Source organism: Aethalodelphis obliquidens, unplaced genomic scaffold, assembly GCF_003676395.1.
Source record: "Aethalodelphis obliquidens isolate GAN/ISIS:26980383/991018 unplaced genomic scaffold, ASM367639v1 scaffold2, whole genome shotgun sequence".
NCBI lineage: Eukaryota > Metazoa > Chordata > Mammalia > Artiodactyla > Delphinidae > Aethalodelphis > Aethalodelphis obliquidens.
The window spans coordinates 62,255,184-62,272,184 of record NW_020837946.1 but is presented as its reverse complement, the minus strand read 5'-3'; the positions used below and the strand labels follow the sequence as shown (position 1 = coordinate 62,272,184).

At 38.3% G+C, this 17,001-nt stretch overlaps 2 protein-coding genes across 10 annotated transcripts in view; one reads left to right on the top strand and one right to left on the bottom strand.

The window, feature by feature from the left end:
• The window catches only part of BBS5 (Bardet-Biedl syndrome 5), a 37,632-nt gene extending 24,359 nt beyond the window's left edge, over positions 1–13,273 (top strand). For all 4 annotated transcript variants that reach the window (XM_027128972.1, XM_027128981.1, XM_027128989.1 and 1 more), the window contains 5 exons: positions 2,267–2,424; positions 2,545–2,652; positions 5,384–5,569; positions 7,985–8,131; positions 12,903–13,273. In XM_027128972.1, coding sequence (XP_026984773.1) covers positions 2,267–2,424; positions 2,545–2,652; positions 5,384–5,569; positions 7,985–8,131; positions 12,903–13,014 — 711 coding nt within the window. In that variant the 3' untranslated portion in view covers positions 13,015–13,273. The remainder of the gene's footprint in view (positions 1–2,266; positions 2,425–2,544; positions 2,653–5,383; positions 5,570–7,984; positions 8,132–12,902) is intronic.
• Positions 13,274–13,683: 410 nt separating this feature from the next.
• Positions 13,684–17,001, bottom strand: part of FASTKD1 (FAST kinase domains 1) — a 33,843-nt gene continuing 30,525 nt past the window's right edge. For 4 of the 6 annotated variants that reach the window (XM_027129045.1, XM_027129030.1, XM_027129029.1 and 1 more), the window contains 3 exons: positions 15,243–15,381; positions 14,478–14,592; positions 13,684–13,926 (listed from right to left, as the gene is read on the bottom strand). In XM_027129045.1, coding sequence (XP_026984846.1) covers positions 13,825–13,926; positions 14,478–14,592; positions 15,243–15,381 — 356 coding nt within the window. In that variant the 3' untranslated portion in view covers positions 13,684–13,824. Of the gene's footprint in view, positions 13,927–14,477; positions 14,593–15,242; positions 15,382–16,737; positions 16,927–17,001 lie in introns of those variants that run through there. The other 2 variants (XM_027129019.1, XR_003437666.1) reach the window with 2 other exon arrangements.

Below are 17,001 nucleotides of genomic sequence, written 5' to 3'. Positions count from 1 at the left end.
GACAGATACCTGGAAATCATAGACCCAAAGAATACTTAATAGCCTTATCTTTATTCTCTTCCATCCTGTTACTGCCCTTGCTTTTATTGACACAGCCTCTCATTTCTGAAACCTGCTTGATGTTGTTCCTTTTGGCTACAAAAGGTTATACAAAGTTGAAAGGGTCGACTCCCTGTCATTTCCCATGCCTTGCTCCTTCTAAAAGGCACAAATAGTGGGACAAGATGCCAGGATAAAAACACCTGACTGTAAAAGAGGGTTATGACTCACAAGAAAATATATGTATGAGAATCTCAGGCTTTGTATTTTCTGCTTGGTCACCTCTGTTTAAAATGTATTAAGTTAGGATTCATATGACCTTTGATTGTATACTAGAATTAGATTATGAGAATTTTTTTCCCTAGGTAAGAGCTGGTCTTTTCCATAGACTTAATAGTTTCATCAAATCTTTGAACACCACATCTTAAAGTAATCTAGGTCCAAACTCTAATTTTAAGGGTGAGAAAACTGAAGCCAGAGAGGTTAAATAGCTTGACAGCTCATCTGTAAAAAAGCCTGGCAGGCAGTCTACTGTCTCATCTGCTGTAGGAAGTGCCCTATCCGGGGTAGTATGGGAATGTAGACAGTATTGTGTAGTGTGGGCTGTAAACCCTCTGGTTTGGGATCATGATGGCTGCTGTTCCCATTTAAAAAGACAAACTATGAATTTGTATAGCTTGCATCAAGTATCACTTAAAAGCTCTGTGAGTTTGTGCAAATTATTTAAACTTTCTGTATCTCAGTTTCCTCATATGTAAAATGGAGAAAATAAAAGTCCCTATCCTGGAGGACTAGATGAGATTACCTGTGTCAAGCATTTAGTATGAAGCCTATCACAGAGTAAAAACTCCATAAATGCTCATTATTACTGGTACTATACTACATACCACTTTCTTGATAAATAATTTTTTTCAAGAAATGAAAACAGGGCTTCCCTGGTGGCGCAGTGGTTGAGAGTCCGCCTGCCAATGCAGGGGACACGGGTTCGTGCCCCGGTCCGGGAAGACCCCACATGCCGCGGAGCGGCTGGACCCGTGAGCCATGGCCGCTGAGCCTGCGCGTCCGGAGCCTGTGCTCCGCAACGGGAGAGGCCGCAGCAGTGAGAGGCCCGCGTACCGCAGAAGAAAAAAAAAAAAAGAAAACATTAGTGATCACAGTCTGGATGTTGAAATTTGTGACTGCAAACTAACAGTGTATGTGTGGGGATCAAACCGGTCATCTCTGTTAGTTTTAAATAGTACTTTGCTTTAACCAAGGTTACTAGACCAGATAGAGATAGGCTTCCATAAGGACCCCTCCCTATACCACAGACTTTAATATCTGCATCTATCCTTGGTATCCAATTATTCTGGGTTTTATTCCTTTTTCTTCGACTGCATAGAAGTAGCACTAGAGAGGACAACAAACCTGTGAATGCGCACCCTCAGAAAGCAGTTTTCTTGTGCTTTGGTGTCCTAAAATGCAAAGTGGAAAATCTTAAAATTACCAATAGTAAGTGCTAAAGCTGATGCCAGCCATATCAGAATCACCTATCCCAGAGCGTGGGCTCTTGGAGCGCTGTCTTAGGCTTGTAGAACCGGCAGTAGCAAAAACAAGCAAAGTTACTTCCTAACATAAACGAGAGAGAGAGAGAGAGAGAAGGGTATTTTAAATGACTCCCTGAAAAAGGCTAGGAAGTTATAGGCTATAACACCTGCCTATATCCGAAGTAATAAAGTGAAGCATGGAGAACCTAAAAATGTTGAAGGAAAGAAAAAAGATAATGCCTAGTGCCCCAGCTGTCTGTGAAGTGAGCGACAGGTCCAGCTGTCCCGGGCGCCAGCTTGGGAGCATGTTAAATATAGCATGCGGGGTTCAGTCACATACTGTGACCCTCTTTTTCCCCAGTGTCCTAAAAGTATTATGAGTCCTTGTTCAAACCTGAACAAGGCAACATGGGAAGAAAATTTGACAAGAAATCTCACAGTTCTTAACTAATCTCTGGTGACTATTTTATTTTCTCTTTCTTCAGGTTCTGCAGGTTTGAGTACTTTTAGCTATTTTGGTAGGTCAAGTAGCTTTTCTCATTTTTCTCGGTAATTCAAAGGTAAAATATGATCCTTTTGGGGTTGTAGTTTTACTTTTGAGAACTTTGACTATCTCAATGAATTCTAAACAACAAAGTATAGCATATTTTTTGGTATACCTGTAACAAGCTCCACAATTCCTTATATATTGTTTCTTTCAGCTTGATAATGTAGCATCTGAGTGGGTTGGACTTCCACCTCTGCCTTCAGCCAGGTGTCTCTTCGGTCTGGGAGAAGTAGATGACAAAATCTATGTAGTTGCAGGCAAAGACCTTCAAACAGAGGCTTCGCTGGATTCAGTATTGTGCTATGATCCTGTGTAAGTTGGCATGACATTCTCGTTTCCTAAGCATTCAGGTATATGAGTGCCTATATCAAAGTCATAATTTTAGAACCTGAAGTTCACTAAAAGCATATAAATTCTATCTTCTGATTTTAGGGCGGCCAAATGGAATGAAGTTAAAAAACTTCCTATCAAAGTCTATGGCCATAGTGTGATTTCACATAAGGGGATGATATATTGTCTCGGAGGAAAGACCGATGACAAGTAAGTACCCTGACTTCTCCTTATGGTTTATATCCAAGTGATTTTTTTATTACAAGGGTTCCTTCCTGTTTTCACTTGAATCTACATGCTGAAATAGGACTTGGTTCTCACCCATAACATTTTGAAAGTAAATTTTCAAAATAAAATTTTGAAAAGTTATTGGAGGATATTTAAAATGATTGATGAAGGAAAACTGTATACAGTTTTAAAGTTGCTAAAGTCAATTTCTGTATGCCCAGCATATTGCTAAGAACAAACAAAATATCTCCATCATAAGCATTCTTACAGTGGAAAAGCAGCATTTAGGAACATAATCAAGCCTTTTATTTGGCTAATTTATAATTATATTTTACTACATTAAAACCAGTGGGCTTTTTATTCATTTAGCCATAAGTAGATAAAAATTAAGTGTATCTCTTTAATATAATATTTTAAATATAACTATTAAAACAATAGTGCTTAAAAATCATGGATTTGTACTTTACATTCATCAGAGAGAATTTAGATCGTTGAGTTTGAAACTGGTGACTGGGGACTGAAAAGGGGGCAGTTCTTTCCTCAGCAATGTTTCACTTATTTACTCCTGGACAGGTGATATTCAAAATATTTAACAACTGGTCACAAACAGGCACTGATCAAACAGAATAGATATACCTGATATACCCAGTAGCACCCAGTCTCTTATGAGAAAAAGAGGATGAAGTTTCATATAACTTGCTTTCTAGGTACTTCTCAAGGGATAGGTAATTAGGGAAGAGATCTTATACCCCCAAGGGAGAAGTGAGTTTAGAGTGCTCCAGAAGTCAGTCAGTTAAGCCAGTAGCCTGTCTGGTAAAATGAAGATTTTTAGCTTCAATAGTGAGAACAAATTTCCTGCCCCTGAAAACTCTGCCTAATTTGGCTTGTATCATTTACCCAGTTTGTTCAAGAGATGCCCAATCCTGGAAAGGGAGTCAGAATTAAGAATTTAAGGGCAAAGCAGGAAAGGAGAGTAAAATATGGAAATGTGCTAGAATTAAAGAACTGTATGTTGTGCAGTTAATAGTTAATGACTATTACTCAATTAAAATGACATATATTACAGAAAATATGATTTTTAAAAGCAAAGGGTTTTTATACAGTCTGTCCATATTCAAAGATAATATATTCTGAAATTTTGATGTCCTCCTTGATGCCAGATATTCCCATCAAATAAACATTTAAAGGAAGGCCATATTATAAACACACTCAGAGCAAAATCTTGTTTGGAACATTTGTCCTGAGTAATAGAATGGAAAATCTGTATTAAGCAGTGTTATGACTGGAAACATAGTGACTCCGCCAAATGATTTAAATTGTTTCCTTCAAATAGTATTAGTAACTAGGAAATTGATGTGTCAGTAAGAAGCATGCAGGTCTTGTCAGTAAGAATACATTAATCTTGGAAAATATGATTAACCAAAACAACATTGCGGGCTTCCCTGGTGGCACAGTGGTTAAGAGTCCACCTGCCAATGCAGGGGATACGGGTTCGAGCCCTGGTCCGGGAAGATCCCACATGCTGCAGAGCAACTAGGCCCGTGAGCCACAACTACTGGGCCCACGTGCCACAGCTACTGAAGCCCACGTGCCTGGAGCCCGTGCTCCGAAACAAGAGAAGCCACCACGTGAGAAGCCCGTGTACAGCAACGAAGAGTAACTCCTGCTTGCTGCAACTAAAGAAAGCCCGCGCAGCAACGAAAACCCAACGCAGCCATAAATAAATAAATAAAGTTCCCTTTAAAAAAAAACAAAACAAAACAAAACCCCAGAACATTGCTTGACAAATGCCAAAGTCAAGAACTTTGAAAAGAGTCATTACCTAAAATAAGCACTGAATTATACTAGTTATCGCCACTGCATTTGAAGAACATGATTTTGGATCGTGTTCTTATGGAGGAGTTTTAAGATAATACTCATAGTCATATATTAGAGGAAATGCTTCTACTCCAGATATCTGGTCTTTTATAAAACTAAAAAAAATTGTCCTCACAAAAAGTTGAGATTTTGTTTGGTTGCTTTTTGGCTTTACCAAATATATCCAGTTAATCAATTCTTATTTGGAATTCGAACTCCCATCAGTAAATTATGGAATCATAACAACATACTAAGAAGGATAATTCAGGTAAGTCCAGGTTTTTCTGGTATCATTTAGCATATAAAATTGTTTTCATTACTCATCAGCTCAGATGACTAGTTGTCTAATCTTTACTCCCAGATTTCTTAAAATGCATTGGTATATTAGTGGTAGACTAAAATAAAATGAGCCATCATATTGCAGTTACATTTAAAATAGGTACATTCACACCTAGTTATTTCTTAAGTTAACTGATTCATTCTCAGGATATTCAGATAATGAAATGAATAAACGTTTTTGTTACTGAGGCACAATAAAGGGTTTATGAATTTTTGTTAACTCTATTGTGTATTGAATTTAGTAGCAGATAGGATTAAAATTACTCTGCCTGGGTCTCTAGGCAATTGCCAAAAGTAAAGGACCCTACCTTCCAGTAGTATAATTAAGATTTAAAATAGCTTTAGTCCTCATATTTGGAATTGTCCTTTGCTTGGTGATATATGTTCAGATTAAGAATTTTCCTGATCCTCACTATACTACATATTTCAAACGAGAAGCAAAGGTGATTAGTGAAGTTGCTTCTTTCAAAAAAGAAAGCTTCTAAAAGGACCATTTTGTTTTATTTTATGTTTACAGAAAGTGTACAAACAGGATGTTTACCTACAACCCCAAAAGAGGAGACTGGAAAGATCTGGCTCCAATGAAAACCCCTCGTTCCATGTTTGGAGTGGCAGTCCATAAAGGCAAAATTGTGATTGCTGGAGGCGTCACTGAAGATGGTCTTTCAGCTTCAGTTGAAGCTTTTGACCTCACCACCAATAAGTAAGCTGCCATCTCTTACTACAGAATATGAATCACTATATGTTTTAATTTCTAACTTTGGATAAAAATTAAGCTTTCCAATTAGGACATGGGGAGAAGAGGCAAGGGAGGCAAGGATTGAGGAGGAAGTGTCTTCATCTGTGTTTCTTTTGGTGTTATGGGTGTGAAATGCCTAACATTTTGATGCATTATGTGTGTTTGTAATTTGGAATACATGACCCTCAAGTAAATGTTGGAGTGATCAATCTATCCTTACTTGTTATTAACTTTGTGAATTTAGTCATGCAAAGGTAATACTTCTGAATAATTATATACACATAAATGGATATATATCTCTCTGTAAGGTTATTCGATTTGAAATATGTAGTTTCTTTAAGGACAAAAAGACCTCCACTTAGTTTGTGATATTTGTAATGCTTCAGATGTTTGATTCTTTTGTGTTCTTTATAATTTTCTTTTCACTTTTAAGCTTGTATTGGCTTAAAGTTAATGTAAAAGATATTTGACAGATATTCTTTACATAGAATTAGTCCTTTTCAAGTTTTTGAGCTCACACATCTAGATGAGTATATAGTTTTTGTTTTGTTTTGTTTTTTGTTTTTTCCCAGACGCGCAGGCTCAGCGGCTATGGCTCACAGGACCAGCCGCTCCGTGGCATGTAGGATCTTCCCCGACCGGGGCACGAACCCGTGTCCCCTGCATTGGCAGGAGGACTCTCAACCACTGCGCCACCAGGGAAGCCCGAGTATATAGTTTTTATGCTCCTCATTTAGCAATGAGGAAAAAATTACAGCATTATTATTACTTTTTTAAGGAACCATGTATGCCTGATTACAAAACAGACTTTAGTTAATCTGAAAATTACAAGGAAGTTTTATGGAATTAGATTTTTATGATCGTTAAAAATCATGTTTTTTTGAAGACTATATAATATGGGTAAAAACTCAAGTTATAAGAAGTTAAAGAAGCAGCACGCAAAACTGCAAATACTCTATGTTCTTAGTTTTGTTCATATGCATAGATGGATGTTTAAATTTATATGCATTTTTTAAAATGACAAAATTATAGCAAAATATTGCTTATGATTATGTCTGAAGGACATGATCATGGGTGATATTTGTTTTCTTCTGTACCTTTCTGTTTCTCCAGATTTTGTATAATGTACATATATTTTTATAATTAGAGAAACAGATATGTTTAGAGAAAAACTATGAGGTCCACCTTCTTTTTTTTTTTGTGGTACGCGGGCCTCTCACTGCCGTGGCCTCTCCCGTTGCGGAGCACAGGCTCCAGACACACAGGCTCAGCAGCCATGGCTCACGGGCCCAGCCGCTCCGCGGCATGTGGGATCCTCCCGGACCGGGGCATGAACCCGTGTCCCCTGCATCGGCAGGTGGACTCTCAACCACTGCGCCACCAGGGAAGCCCTGAGGTCCACCTTTATGCCAGAGTAATGGAAGAGAGCTACCAATATGACTAACTCATTCTAGACTCTTGATACTTCCAATTAATTTGATTTTATCTTTAGTGATGCTATTTCATATAGCTATTAACATTAAAAGTTTCCTTAAATCCTTTACTTAAAAGGATGAAGTATAAACTATTAAAAAGAAAATTTCCAACCCTGGTTTGTAAACTATTCTTATCACATGCTTTATTTAAAAAGGGTTTGGAGGGCTTCCCTGGTGGCACAGTGGTTGAGAGTCCGCCTGCCGATGCAGGGGACACGGGTTCGTGCCCCGGTCTGGGAAGATCCCACATGCCGCGGAGCGGCTGGGCCCGTGAGCCATGGCCGCTGAGCCTGCGCGTCCGGAGCCTGTGCTCCGCAACAGGAGAGGCCACAACAGTGAGAGGACCGCGTACCGGAAAAAAAAAAAAAAAGGGTTTGGAGATTTCTTGAGACACTATGGAGATCAGAGTTTTTAAAAATTTGTATTAGCATTCAAATGAAATCCAACACAGTAGGGCCTACGAGCCCTAGAACTTCCCCCCAAAATTCCACTATTTTTTTTTTTTTTTGGCCACGCTGCACAGCATGTGGGATCTTAGTTTTCCAACCAGGGATTGAACCCGTGCCCCCTGCAGGGGGAGCACAGAGTCTTAACCACTGGACCGCCAGGGAAGTCCCTCAAAGCTCCACTATTTATGGCATACAGTTTGATAACCACTGCTGAAGGTGCTAACTAATGAAGGTGAAGTATTCTTGGATTGACATATTGAGGGCTTTAAAATCTAATTTGGTTACATCTTTCAAATAAAGGAATATTTAGATATTTTCCAGTAGCAAATTTAATCTTCTAATTTTGGATGTTTATGCTACTTGAAGTTTTTAATTATAATTTCCTATAATTGTTCAGTAAATACATTTGGCATTTTTAAAAGTTTTACATTAACTGTATCTTCAATAATTCCTAGGTGGGAAGTAATGACTGAATTTCCCCAAGAAAGAAGTTCCATCGGTTTGGTCAGCCTGGCTGGATCCCTGTATGCCATTGGTGGTTTTGCCATGATTCAGCTGGAGTCTAAAGAATTTGCACCCACTGAAGTCAATGACATATGGAAGTAAGTTTTCTTCACTCCAATTTTCTGAACCAAATATTAAATCAAATAAGATAAAACAATTTTGAATAGGAAGCCAGACTTTCCCAAAATGCGCAGGCTCAGCGGCCATGGCTCACAGGCCCAGCCGCTCCGCGGCACGTGGGATCTTCCCGAACCAGGGCACAAACCCATGTCCCCTGCATCGGCAGGCGGACTCTCAACCACTGCGCCACCAGGGAAGCCCTGTATCCTACTTCTTGAGAGTAAACTAAACACTCTTTGAACCTGCTGAACTTTTACACATTGCCACTTACTTAATCAAGTACTGCTTCTAGTTAGCTGTGAGCTTGGGAAAGAACTTATCGGGGCCTATTTCTTAATCAGAAATTAAGAGTTGGACAACTGATCCTTTAAGCTCCCTTCCAGCTTTAAAAGTGTAATGAACGCTCTAGGCATCCAGTAGAGCAAAGGCTTCCAAACCACTTACCTTTCTCCCAGAGAGTACTTTATTTCCTAAGAAGACAGAGTCTGGAATAAACACTTAAACTCTTGAGTTTTCCATGATTCATTAACTCTATTTTGAATCTAATTTAAATATTTTTCCAATTTTCTGAGGATTCAGTTATAAAAGCTTTTTAGAAAAGTGAAAAGTAGCAATCCACTTGACCTCCAAGATAGGTGCTGGGTAGGTCTCCCAAGTATAACACTTGAAGTTGTTACTCAATTGAACTATTTGACAGTTAAGCTTAAAATGAATGTATTTAAAAAGGTGTGTGTGTGTGTGTGTGTGTGTGTGTGTGTGTGTGTAGTTTACCATAGTTCCTAATGCAATGAATGTCACGTAGAGGACCAGTGTATCCAGAAGTCTTGGGAGCAGAAGTGCAACTTGTGTCACGGAAGAAAGTCACATAGTAACATAGCTGGGGCAGGGCATACAGTGTGCAAACGTCTGGTCACTATCAGGTCACCACATGTGCTGTCTTCAGCCCAGGCACCATGCTTGCTGATCTAAGTTTACAGGAGGTAGATCTCAGTTGCCTGAGGTGAGCATGAGTTCATGCTGTATACTCATCCAGAAACTGCCAGACTTATGCTTTACCTGTCAGTTTAAAGGCCAGCCCCACTCCCAAGTCTGGATGCCCTTACCTGGCCTGTCACCAGATTGTCCAGAACCTTGGTACTCGAAGTATGGTCTGTGGACCAGCTGTGTTGGCATCTCCTGCGAGCTTCTTAGAAATGCGGAATCCCATGCCCCAACCCAGACCTACTCAATCCGAATCTTAATTTTAACAAGATTAGTGGGTGATTTGCTTACACATTTAAGTTTATAAATACAGCTTTGGAAGAGTGATCAGTGAAGGCATAACACTGAGCCTGAGAGTGAAAAGTAGGTAACATTTGTTCTATACCTGAACCAGTACATGCCTTATTCCCAGCTGGTAAACTGGAAGGCTGAAAGGCTGGCAGCTTAACCAAACAATTATTTTGTGCATCAGACATCATTTCCTTATGTTGTAACAGTAACTAACTGTGTAGGGGGCAAGAAAAAGTGGCTATAAAAGGAAGTTAACTGGGACTTGCCTAGTGGCGCAGTGGATAAGAATCCGCCTGCCAGTGCAGGGGACACGGGTTCGATCCCTGGTCCGGGAAGATCCCACATGCCATGGGGCAACTAAGCCCGTGCGCCACAACTACTGAGCCTGTGCTCTAGAGCCCGCGAGCCACAACTACTGAAGCCCATGCACCTAGAGCCTGTGCTCCGCAACAAGAGAAGCCACCGCAATGAGAAGCCCATGCACCGCAGCGAAGAGTAGCCCCTGCTCGCCAAAACTAGAGAAAGCCTGCGCACAGCAACAAAGACCTGATGCAGCCAAAAATAAATAAATAAAATAAATAAATTTATTTAAAAAATAAAGGAAGTTAACTATTACCTTTCTTCCTCCAAAAAAGAGGGAAGAAGATAAAGAAACTGGAAATTTCCAGGGAAAGAGGTTAGACCTAGCAAGAGGATGAGATGGGAAAAGACTGGAAAGCAGCAGAAAAAAATATGAAATAATGGAGGGCTGGGAAGGTTAGGGTTTTTGGAAAATGGGGATAGGTACCAAGAGTGAACAGGCAGTGATTCTTAACCCTGGCTGCTTTTATTTATTTATTTTTTGGCCACACTGCACGGCACGTGGAATCTTACTTCCCTGACCAGGGATTGAATCCACGCCCCCTGCATTGGGAGCATGGTGTCTTAACCACTGGACCACCAGGGAAGTCCCCTGCTGCTTTTAAAATATACCAGTGCCTGGGCCTTCATGCAGACCAATTAAATCAGTTTCTGCAGGCAGGGCCTGGGCATCACTAGTTCTTAAAACCTTCCAGGTGATTCTAACATGCAGCAAGCCTTGAGAAACACTGATGTTAAGGAATGGTGCTATCAGCTGAACACCACATGAGCCACTCTGGATCCTAATGGTGCTCAAAAGCCAAGTTGCGGGCTTCCCTGATAGTGCAGTGGTTGAGAGTCCACCTGCCAATGCAGGGGACACGGGTTCGTGCCCCGGTCCGGGGGCATCTCACATGCCGCGGAGCTGCTGGGCCGGTGAGCCATGGCCGCTGAGCCTGCGCGTCCGGAGCCTGTGCTCCGCCGCAATGGGAGAGGCCACAACAGTGAGAGGCCCGCGTACCGCAAAAAAAAAAAAAAAAAAGCCAAGTTGCTTCAACAGAATACTGCAGACAGAAAAGGAAAGTACAGCATCTCCTGGTAATTTTAGCAGGAGGGATTCTGATTATGGTTTATTTTTGTGATTAAGGCAGTGCTTCTCAAAACTGCTTGCTCATTGGAATCACCTCGGGAACTTCAAAAAGCACTGACGCTGCCTCTGTTCCCCTCTATAGATTGTGACTTAATTGACCTGGGATTTAGTTTGGGCTTTGCAACTTCCAAAAGATCCCCAGATGATTCTAATGTGCAAACAAACTTCAGAACCACTGGATTTGGGAAAGGCAAGAGGAGGAGGCATTCATCATTATCTGCTTGGCTGTAAAATTTTAAATTTAAGTACTGGTATTTTCCATTTAGGTAATAAAATCTGGGGCAATAATTCTCAAACCTTGCTGCATATTAGAATCCCTTTGGAACTTTAAAAAAGCCAATCTCTAGGGGTGGGATCCAGGCATCAACATTTTAAACGTCTCCAGGTAGTTCCAATTTGCGAGTCAAGTTTGAGAACGAATGATCTGCAGTGGTTCCCAAGGCAGCATCAGCACCACCTGAGTACTTGGTAGATGTGCAAATCTTTAGTCCTCACCCCGCAGATCTACTGAACCTCTGGGGGTAGGGGCCAGCAAACTGTGTTCTAACAAGCCCTCCAGGTGACTTTGATATGCGATAAGTTGAAAGCCACTGACCTACAGAGAAGTAGCTACCCACTTGCCCTCAACTTCCTACTAGTGAATTCACACATGCAGAGATGAAAATAACAGTGTACTACATTCTAAATCTATAGACCCTCTTACTGTGATGTAAAAAATAATTTCCATTTCTCATATTTTTTCTTGAAATCATTCCATTATGTAGGACTGACCAAGCTGAAAGTAAAAAATATAACTGCCAGGAAGCAAATGCTTTTAGGCCTCATTTAACCTCAACTTCCTATTGCTTAAATGTGGTCACTTTTTCATTAGATCATTTAAAACTGTTCTTTATCTTTTAATTTGTTGCTCCAAATTTTATATAGATAATCAAGGTTCTTTTCCTGATTAGTGGTAAAATATTTTTTGTCTACTTTTCCCTACATAAAAATCACTCAGTGCACAGTACAGCTGTACAGCTGTTAAATTTGGACCATTGATGTAAGTCAGATAGGCATCAGCTAATTTTAAAATTATTTTAAATCTCACTCACTCCTTGTAGAATGATTTGGGAGTATTTCCTATGTGCCAAGTATTGATAGCTTCTGGAGGAGGGAAGATAGCAATGTGAATAAGCTCAATGTACTTTTGAGCTTGTTGAGGACATAAATATAGGGGAAAAAATTAAAACAGAAGGATAATTGTTATAATGGATACCATACAAAGGACACTGTGAGAAATGAAGAGAAAACAACAAACTGCTTGAGGAAGGTGAGAAAGGCTTCAGAAAGCAAGCAGTGTTTAGGAGTTTCTCATGCAGAGATGGCATTCCAGGCATCAGGCAGAGGAAAAGCACACAGGTCTCAAAGGAACCCAAGTTGTCTGTATCTTTATAACCCTGAATATTCAGAGGGGACAACCAGTTCTTACCTAATGTCAAGTGCAAGAGTAGTACTCACACAGGACAATAAAGGGGAAAGAGAATGGCTTCTTGCAGAGTGACCACTAGTGTCATGTACCATGCTAAGCACTAGTGTATGGGAACAGCTGAAATCATAATCAAAGTGACTAACAGTCCCTGCTCTTCCCAGTTCTTACTCTTTGGTGACCTTGACTCATGGGGACCAGCCATCTTTAGCAGTCCAAAGGCGAAAGATTAATTGCCTGTCTGTTACCCGTCATCTCTGGACGGTCTCTGATTCCCGCAGAAGGCTTAACTGCCTAAGCATCCAGATTAAATACCATGCCAGTAATATGGGCATATGCTCAGAGAATGCGTACTTTTGGAGGAATTCAAGTGTTTGTTAGTCTACAAGTCAGGTGCATCCTCCTCTGGGTAAGAGCCAGTAGGGTTTTCTCGGAGAACAACATTTGTATATTCAACACAGGGAAATCTATAGAACTATCTACTTAAAAACAACTTACTGATTGCTTTCTTTTTCTCCATCAGGTATGAAGATGATAAAAAAGAATGGGCTGGAATGTTGAAAGAAATACGTTATGCTTCAGGAGCTAGTTGTCTAGCAACACGGCTAAATCTCTTCAAACTGTCTAAGCTATAAACAAGAAGGTGAAAAACCATAATAGATAGGGAGGTGGTCTGTTTGGATAATAGGGCTTTAATTTATTGTTTTTAAAAAGGCTATACAGAGATTCATGTAGAAATTATTCACTATGTTATTGTCCAAGAGATTAGCAATGGGAATCAAAACCTCAAAGTTATTGAATCTTCAATGTAATGATCATAGCTTAAAACCATTGTCTAAGAAATTAAATCTTAAATTGAACAGAGTATTCCTTTTGTTAATCTGTCTCAATCAACTGTAAAGAAGCTTCCTAAATCTGAGTTTACTAATCCTTTCATTTGCATTGTTGAGGTAACTTTACACTTGTTTTCTATTACAAATGAAATTGGAGAATGAAATATGTACATCTGCATTTTCTAAAAATGTTTAAAATAGCAAAAACCTTTCCTCATGCTTCAAGATATAACAAGAATCCTATGCATTATATAAAAGATTATATGCTGTAAGAAAACTTTGGAAATGCTATTTAAGGAGTATAATAAATGGGTCTCATTTAAATTTAAAAAAATTTAAAAATAATATAGTTCCTGCCACATAGTATGCACTCAAAGAATGAACTGTAAACTACTTAAGTTTCTTAAAAGCTACATGTCTTTTATATTAAGAATTTTAAACAATTTCCCAACTAGATAGTAGAGAAAGTAGTCCATTGTAAAATGTCTGTTTATTTTAATAGGTATTAATTGACCTAGAAATCAATTCTACATTATTTTTTAATTGAATCAAGCCACTTAATTAAAGTAAGTCCAAATATGATGCACCATGATAACTAATTTTCAGTAAAAACTATGATGATGATTTGCCTTCTCCAAATAACCGTTCTCTCAGGTAGTCCATTCGAGCATTCTTTGTTGACAGTGCCATAGAGTTCCATTCAAAATGAGGGATCTGTAAAATAAGTAATGTAGTCTGAATGAAAGCTCAAAAGCAGCAACAAAAAACATCAGGGAAGACCTCTAAGAATACTGAGAAGAGCTATAGGAACGCTAAGACATTAGTTTACATAAGCATAGCCTTTGAACCCTATTTGGAAGGTTGCCTTCTTCTTGACAACACCTGGAAGACCCTTTTCTGCTTCGCAGCTCCTTTCATCCTCCTGTTCCTACAATACCAACAATGGACATTTTTTCCCGTGTGCCTTTCTTATATTTATACACTAGCCTTTTTCTCTTATAACTCCATCCATCTCCATAGTGTCTCTCTTTATTGTAAGATGAATATAAAAATCAAGAGATCTTCTAGAGACAATTTTAAAAATTATTTTTATTTACTATTCTTAAAAAAAAACAGAGGTGTTCTATTTCAGAGAGATTTTAATATAGCTTTTTTTTAATATTAAAAAAAAAAGGTAATTCTACAACTTTCACCTTAAAAGGGGACACATGTAAAGCCAGTGTCTCTGGGTTTTTTAAAGGCTGAATTACATAAGTATTTCATACCTGAATTACATGATACCCCAAAATTTCCAAGTGTCGTTTTTTCATAGCAGATTTTCCTTTTAAATGAGGGATGTTTCTACAAAATGCTCTCGAATCCAAAAATTCCAAAGCAATCCTACGTAAGATGAAAATAAATATTTACTTCTGAAATTAAGAAACTGAAAAATTATAAGCCTTTCAGGAACAAGAGTGCATCTTTATAATCTAAAAACCGCCAAATGAATAAATGAGTATACTAAGTTATTCTTCTACTTAAATTAGTAATTAATGACAAGTAATCCGATTCATTAGAATTAAACCAAATTATAGTAAGTATCTGCATGCTTTCATCTATATGTTTCTTTGTCCAATACATATTTATTATGCACCTACCATATGTAAGGCACTGTGAGGGATACAAAAATAAAAGGACACACTTTATAGTCTAACAAAGAACATATGATACATAGTATGTAACTGTAATGCAGTGTAGGAAGCAGCTATGTGCTATCCGAAAAGTAGAGAGGCATGGGAGGTCCAAAGAAGAAGACACTATTTATTTCCACTGAGGACAACTTGAAGGTTAGTGCTTTAGATATTGCTAGGCTTTGGACAATGAAGGATGGAGATTAAAGCAGAAAGCACAAGAAAAGCAAAGGTATGTGGGTAGCATGCATGAGATACATGAGGAGCAGATTCTACTATAAATAATCCTTGATAGCTGCGTTCATTAAATCGTGCCAAATTTAACATTTAGATAACAAAATCTGAAACTAAGAAAGGTACTTTTCAGCTCCTGGTGGCAGTCTTGATCCAGCTATTTGAGTATTTAATTCCGAGTGTATTTTTGGTAGTTTTCCCAAAGTTGTATTATGGCTTCCATACGGAATAGGTTTTTTCCTTTTATCCAAGATACACTCAAAATCTATAAGAAAGTACAGGAACCAACAATATGAATTAGGTAAATTCTTATAGGTAAAATTTTAAGATATATTTTAAATATTTATACATGTATATAAAGACACACACACACAAACATGAAGAATGAGGTACCTACCTAATTATCCAACTTATTTCATTTATTTATTTATTTATTTTGGCCACACCACGCAGCATGCAGGATCTTAGTTCCCTGACCAGGGATTGAACCCGTGCCCCCTGCAGTGGAAGCTTGGAGTCTTAACCAATGGACCGCCAGGGAAGTCCCTATCCAGCTTATTTTATATATATGATCTAGTCCAAGATCACCTCTCTTTGAAAATCAATGAATAAAAATCAACCAGCAAGTCTTACTAAACTATTATTTAGCATGGGGGCTATATTTAGCACTGCAGTAAGCCAAATCACATTACAGTTTTATTTTAATCCCCTTAAATCTCTTGGTCACAACTGGAGGAAGCTAAACCAACTCATCTGAAAATTAGTAAAGACAAAGATTGAAGCATGTATCCTGTCTTTCCTGTATGAACTGTACATAGGGTAACTAAACAGTTGACAGAGGAAAGTTCTTTTTAGACAAATTCCAACTAATAAATGCAGAATGACAGATGTAGAATATCACTACTTTTCCACCCTTGATGAATAATGCATTTAGACAATAATTTTAATAGCTGCTAAAATCAGTAGGTGAAAAGCTGATGGGAAAGCTTCCTAACGGATAAGCTGACAACATATAAACACACTGATGAATCTTCATATAATAAAAAGGGGACGACCAGAATTGTATGTCTTCTGATAAAATGCAGTAAGAAGCACATACGACCTATGAAAAAGCTGGCCAAAAAAATGACCACTGCCACTCCTAAGCTAACCTGAATCTAATCAAGCCTCTATATCTAACTACTGGTTTACAGAAAAAATAGGGGATGCAGGAGCATGTTGAATGACACCACAGGGTTTCAACTGGAAAAGTCCAACAAACAGTAAAATAAAACATACAAAAGATAATTGAGACACTTGAACGTTGACAAGCTATATAATATTAAGAAATTATTATGAATAGTTGTAGAGGTGAAAATGATGGCACTGTGGTTATATATCCTTTTAGATATACATTCTAAAATGATATATTATCTGTGATTTGCTTGAAAAAGATCAGGTGGGACTCTGATTAGTGAGTATTAATAATTTTTAATGCTGGATGAGGGTTCATTATACTATTCTATTCTTGAATATGTATGAAATTTTTACATAATAAAAACAATCATAAAAATGTATTTAAACCAAGAAAAATGAAAAAAGAAACAATGAATGAAAAGGAAGAAAAAGTAGGTTTAATTACCTATTCTTTATATATAAGGGAAACTAGGGCACTGAAACATCTTCAAGTTAATTATCAAACATGAAATATACTTTTCTCATAAAGAAAATGAATTCTGGAGCTAGAATGCCTAGGTCATCCTGGCTTTGCCATCTGCCAGCTACATAACCTTGGGCAAACAACAATGTCTCTGGGCCTCAGTTTCCTTATCTATAAAATAGAATAATTTGCAAAACTTATAGGGATATAATAAGTTTATATATATAAAACACATCATAATATCTA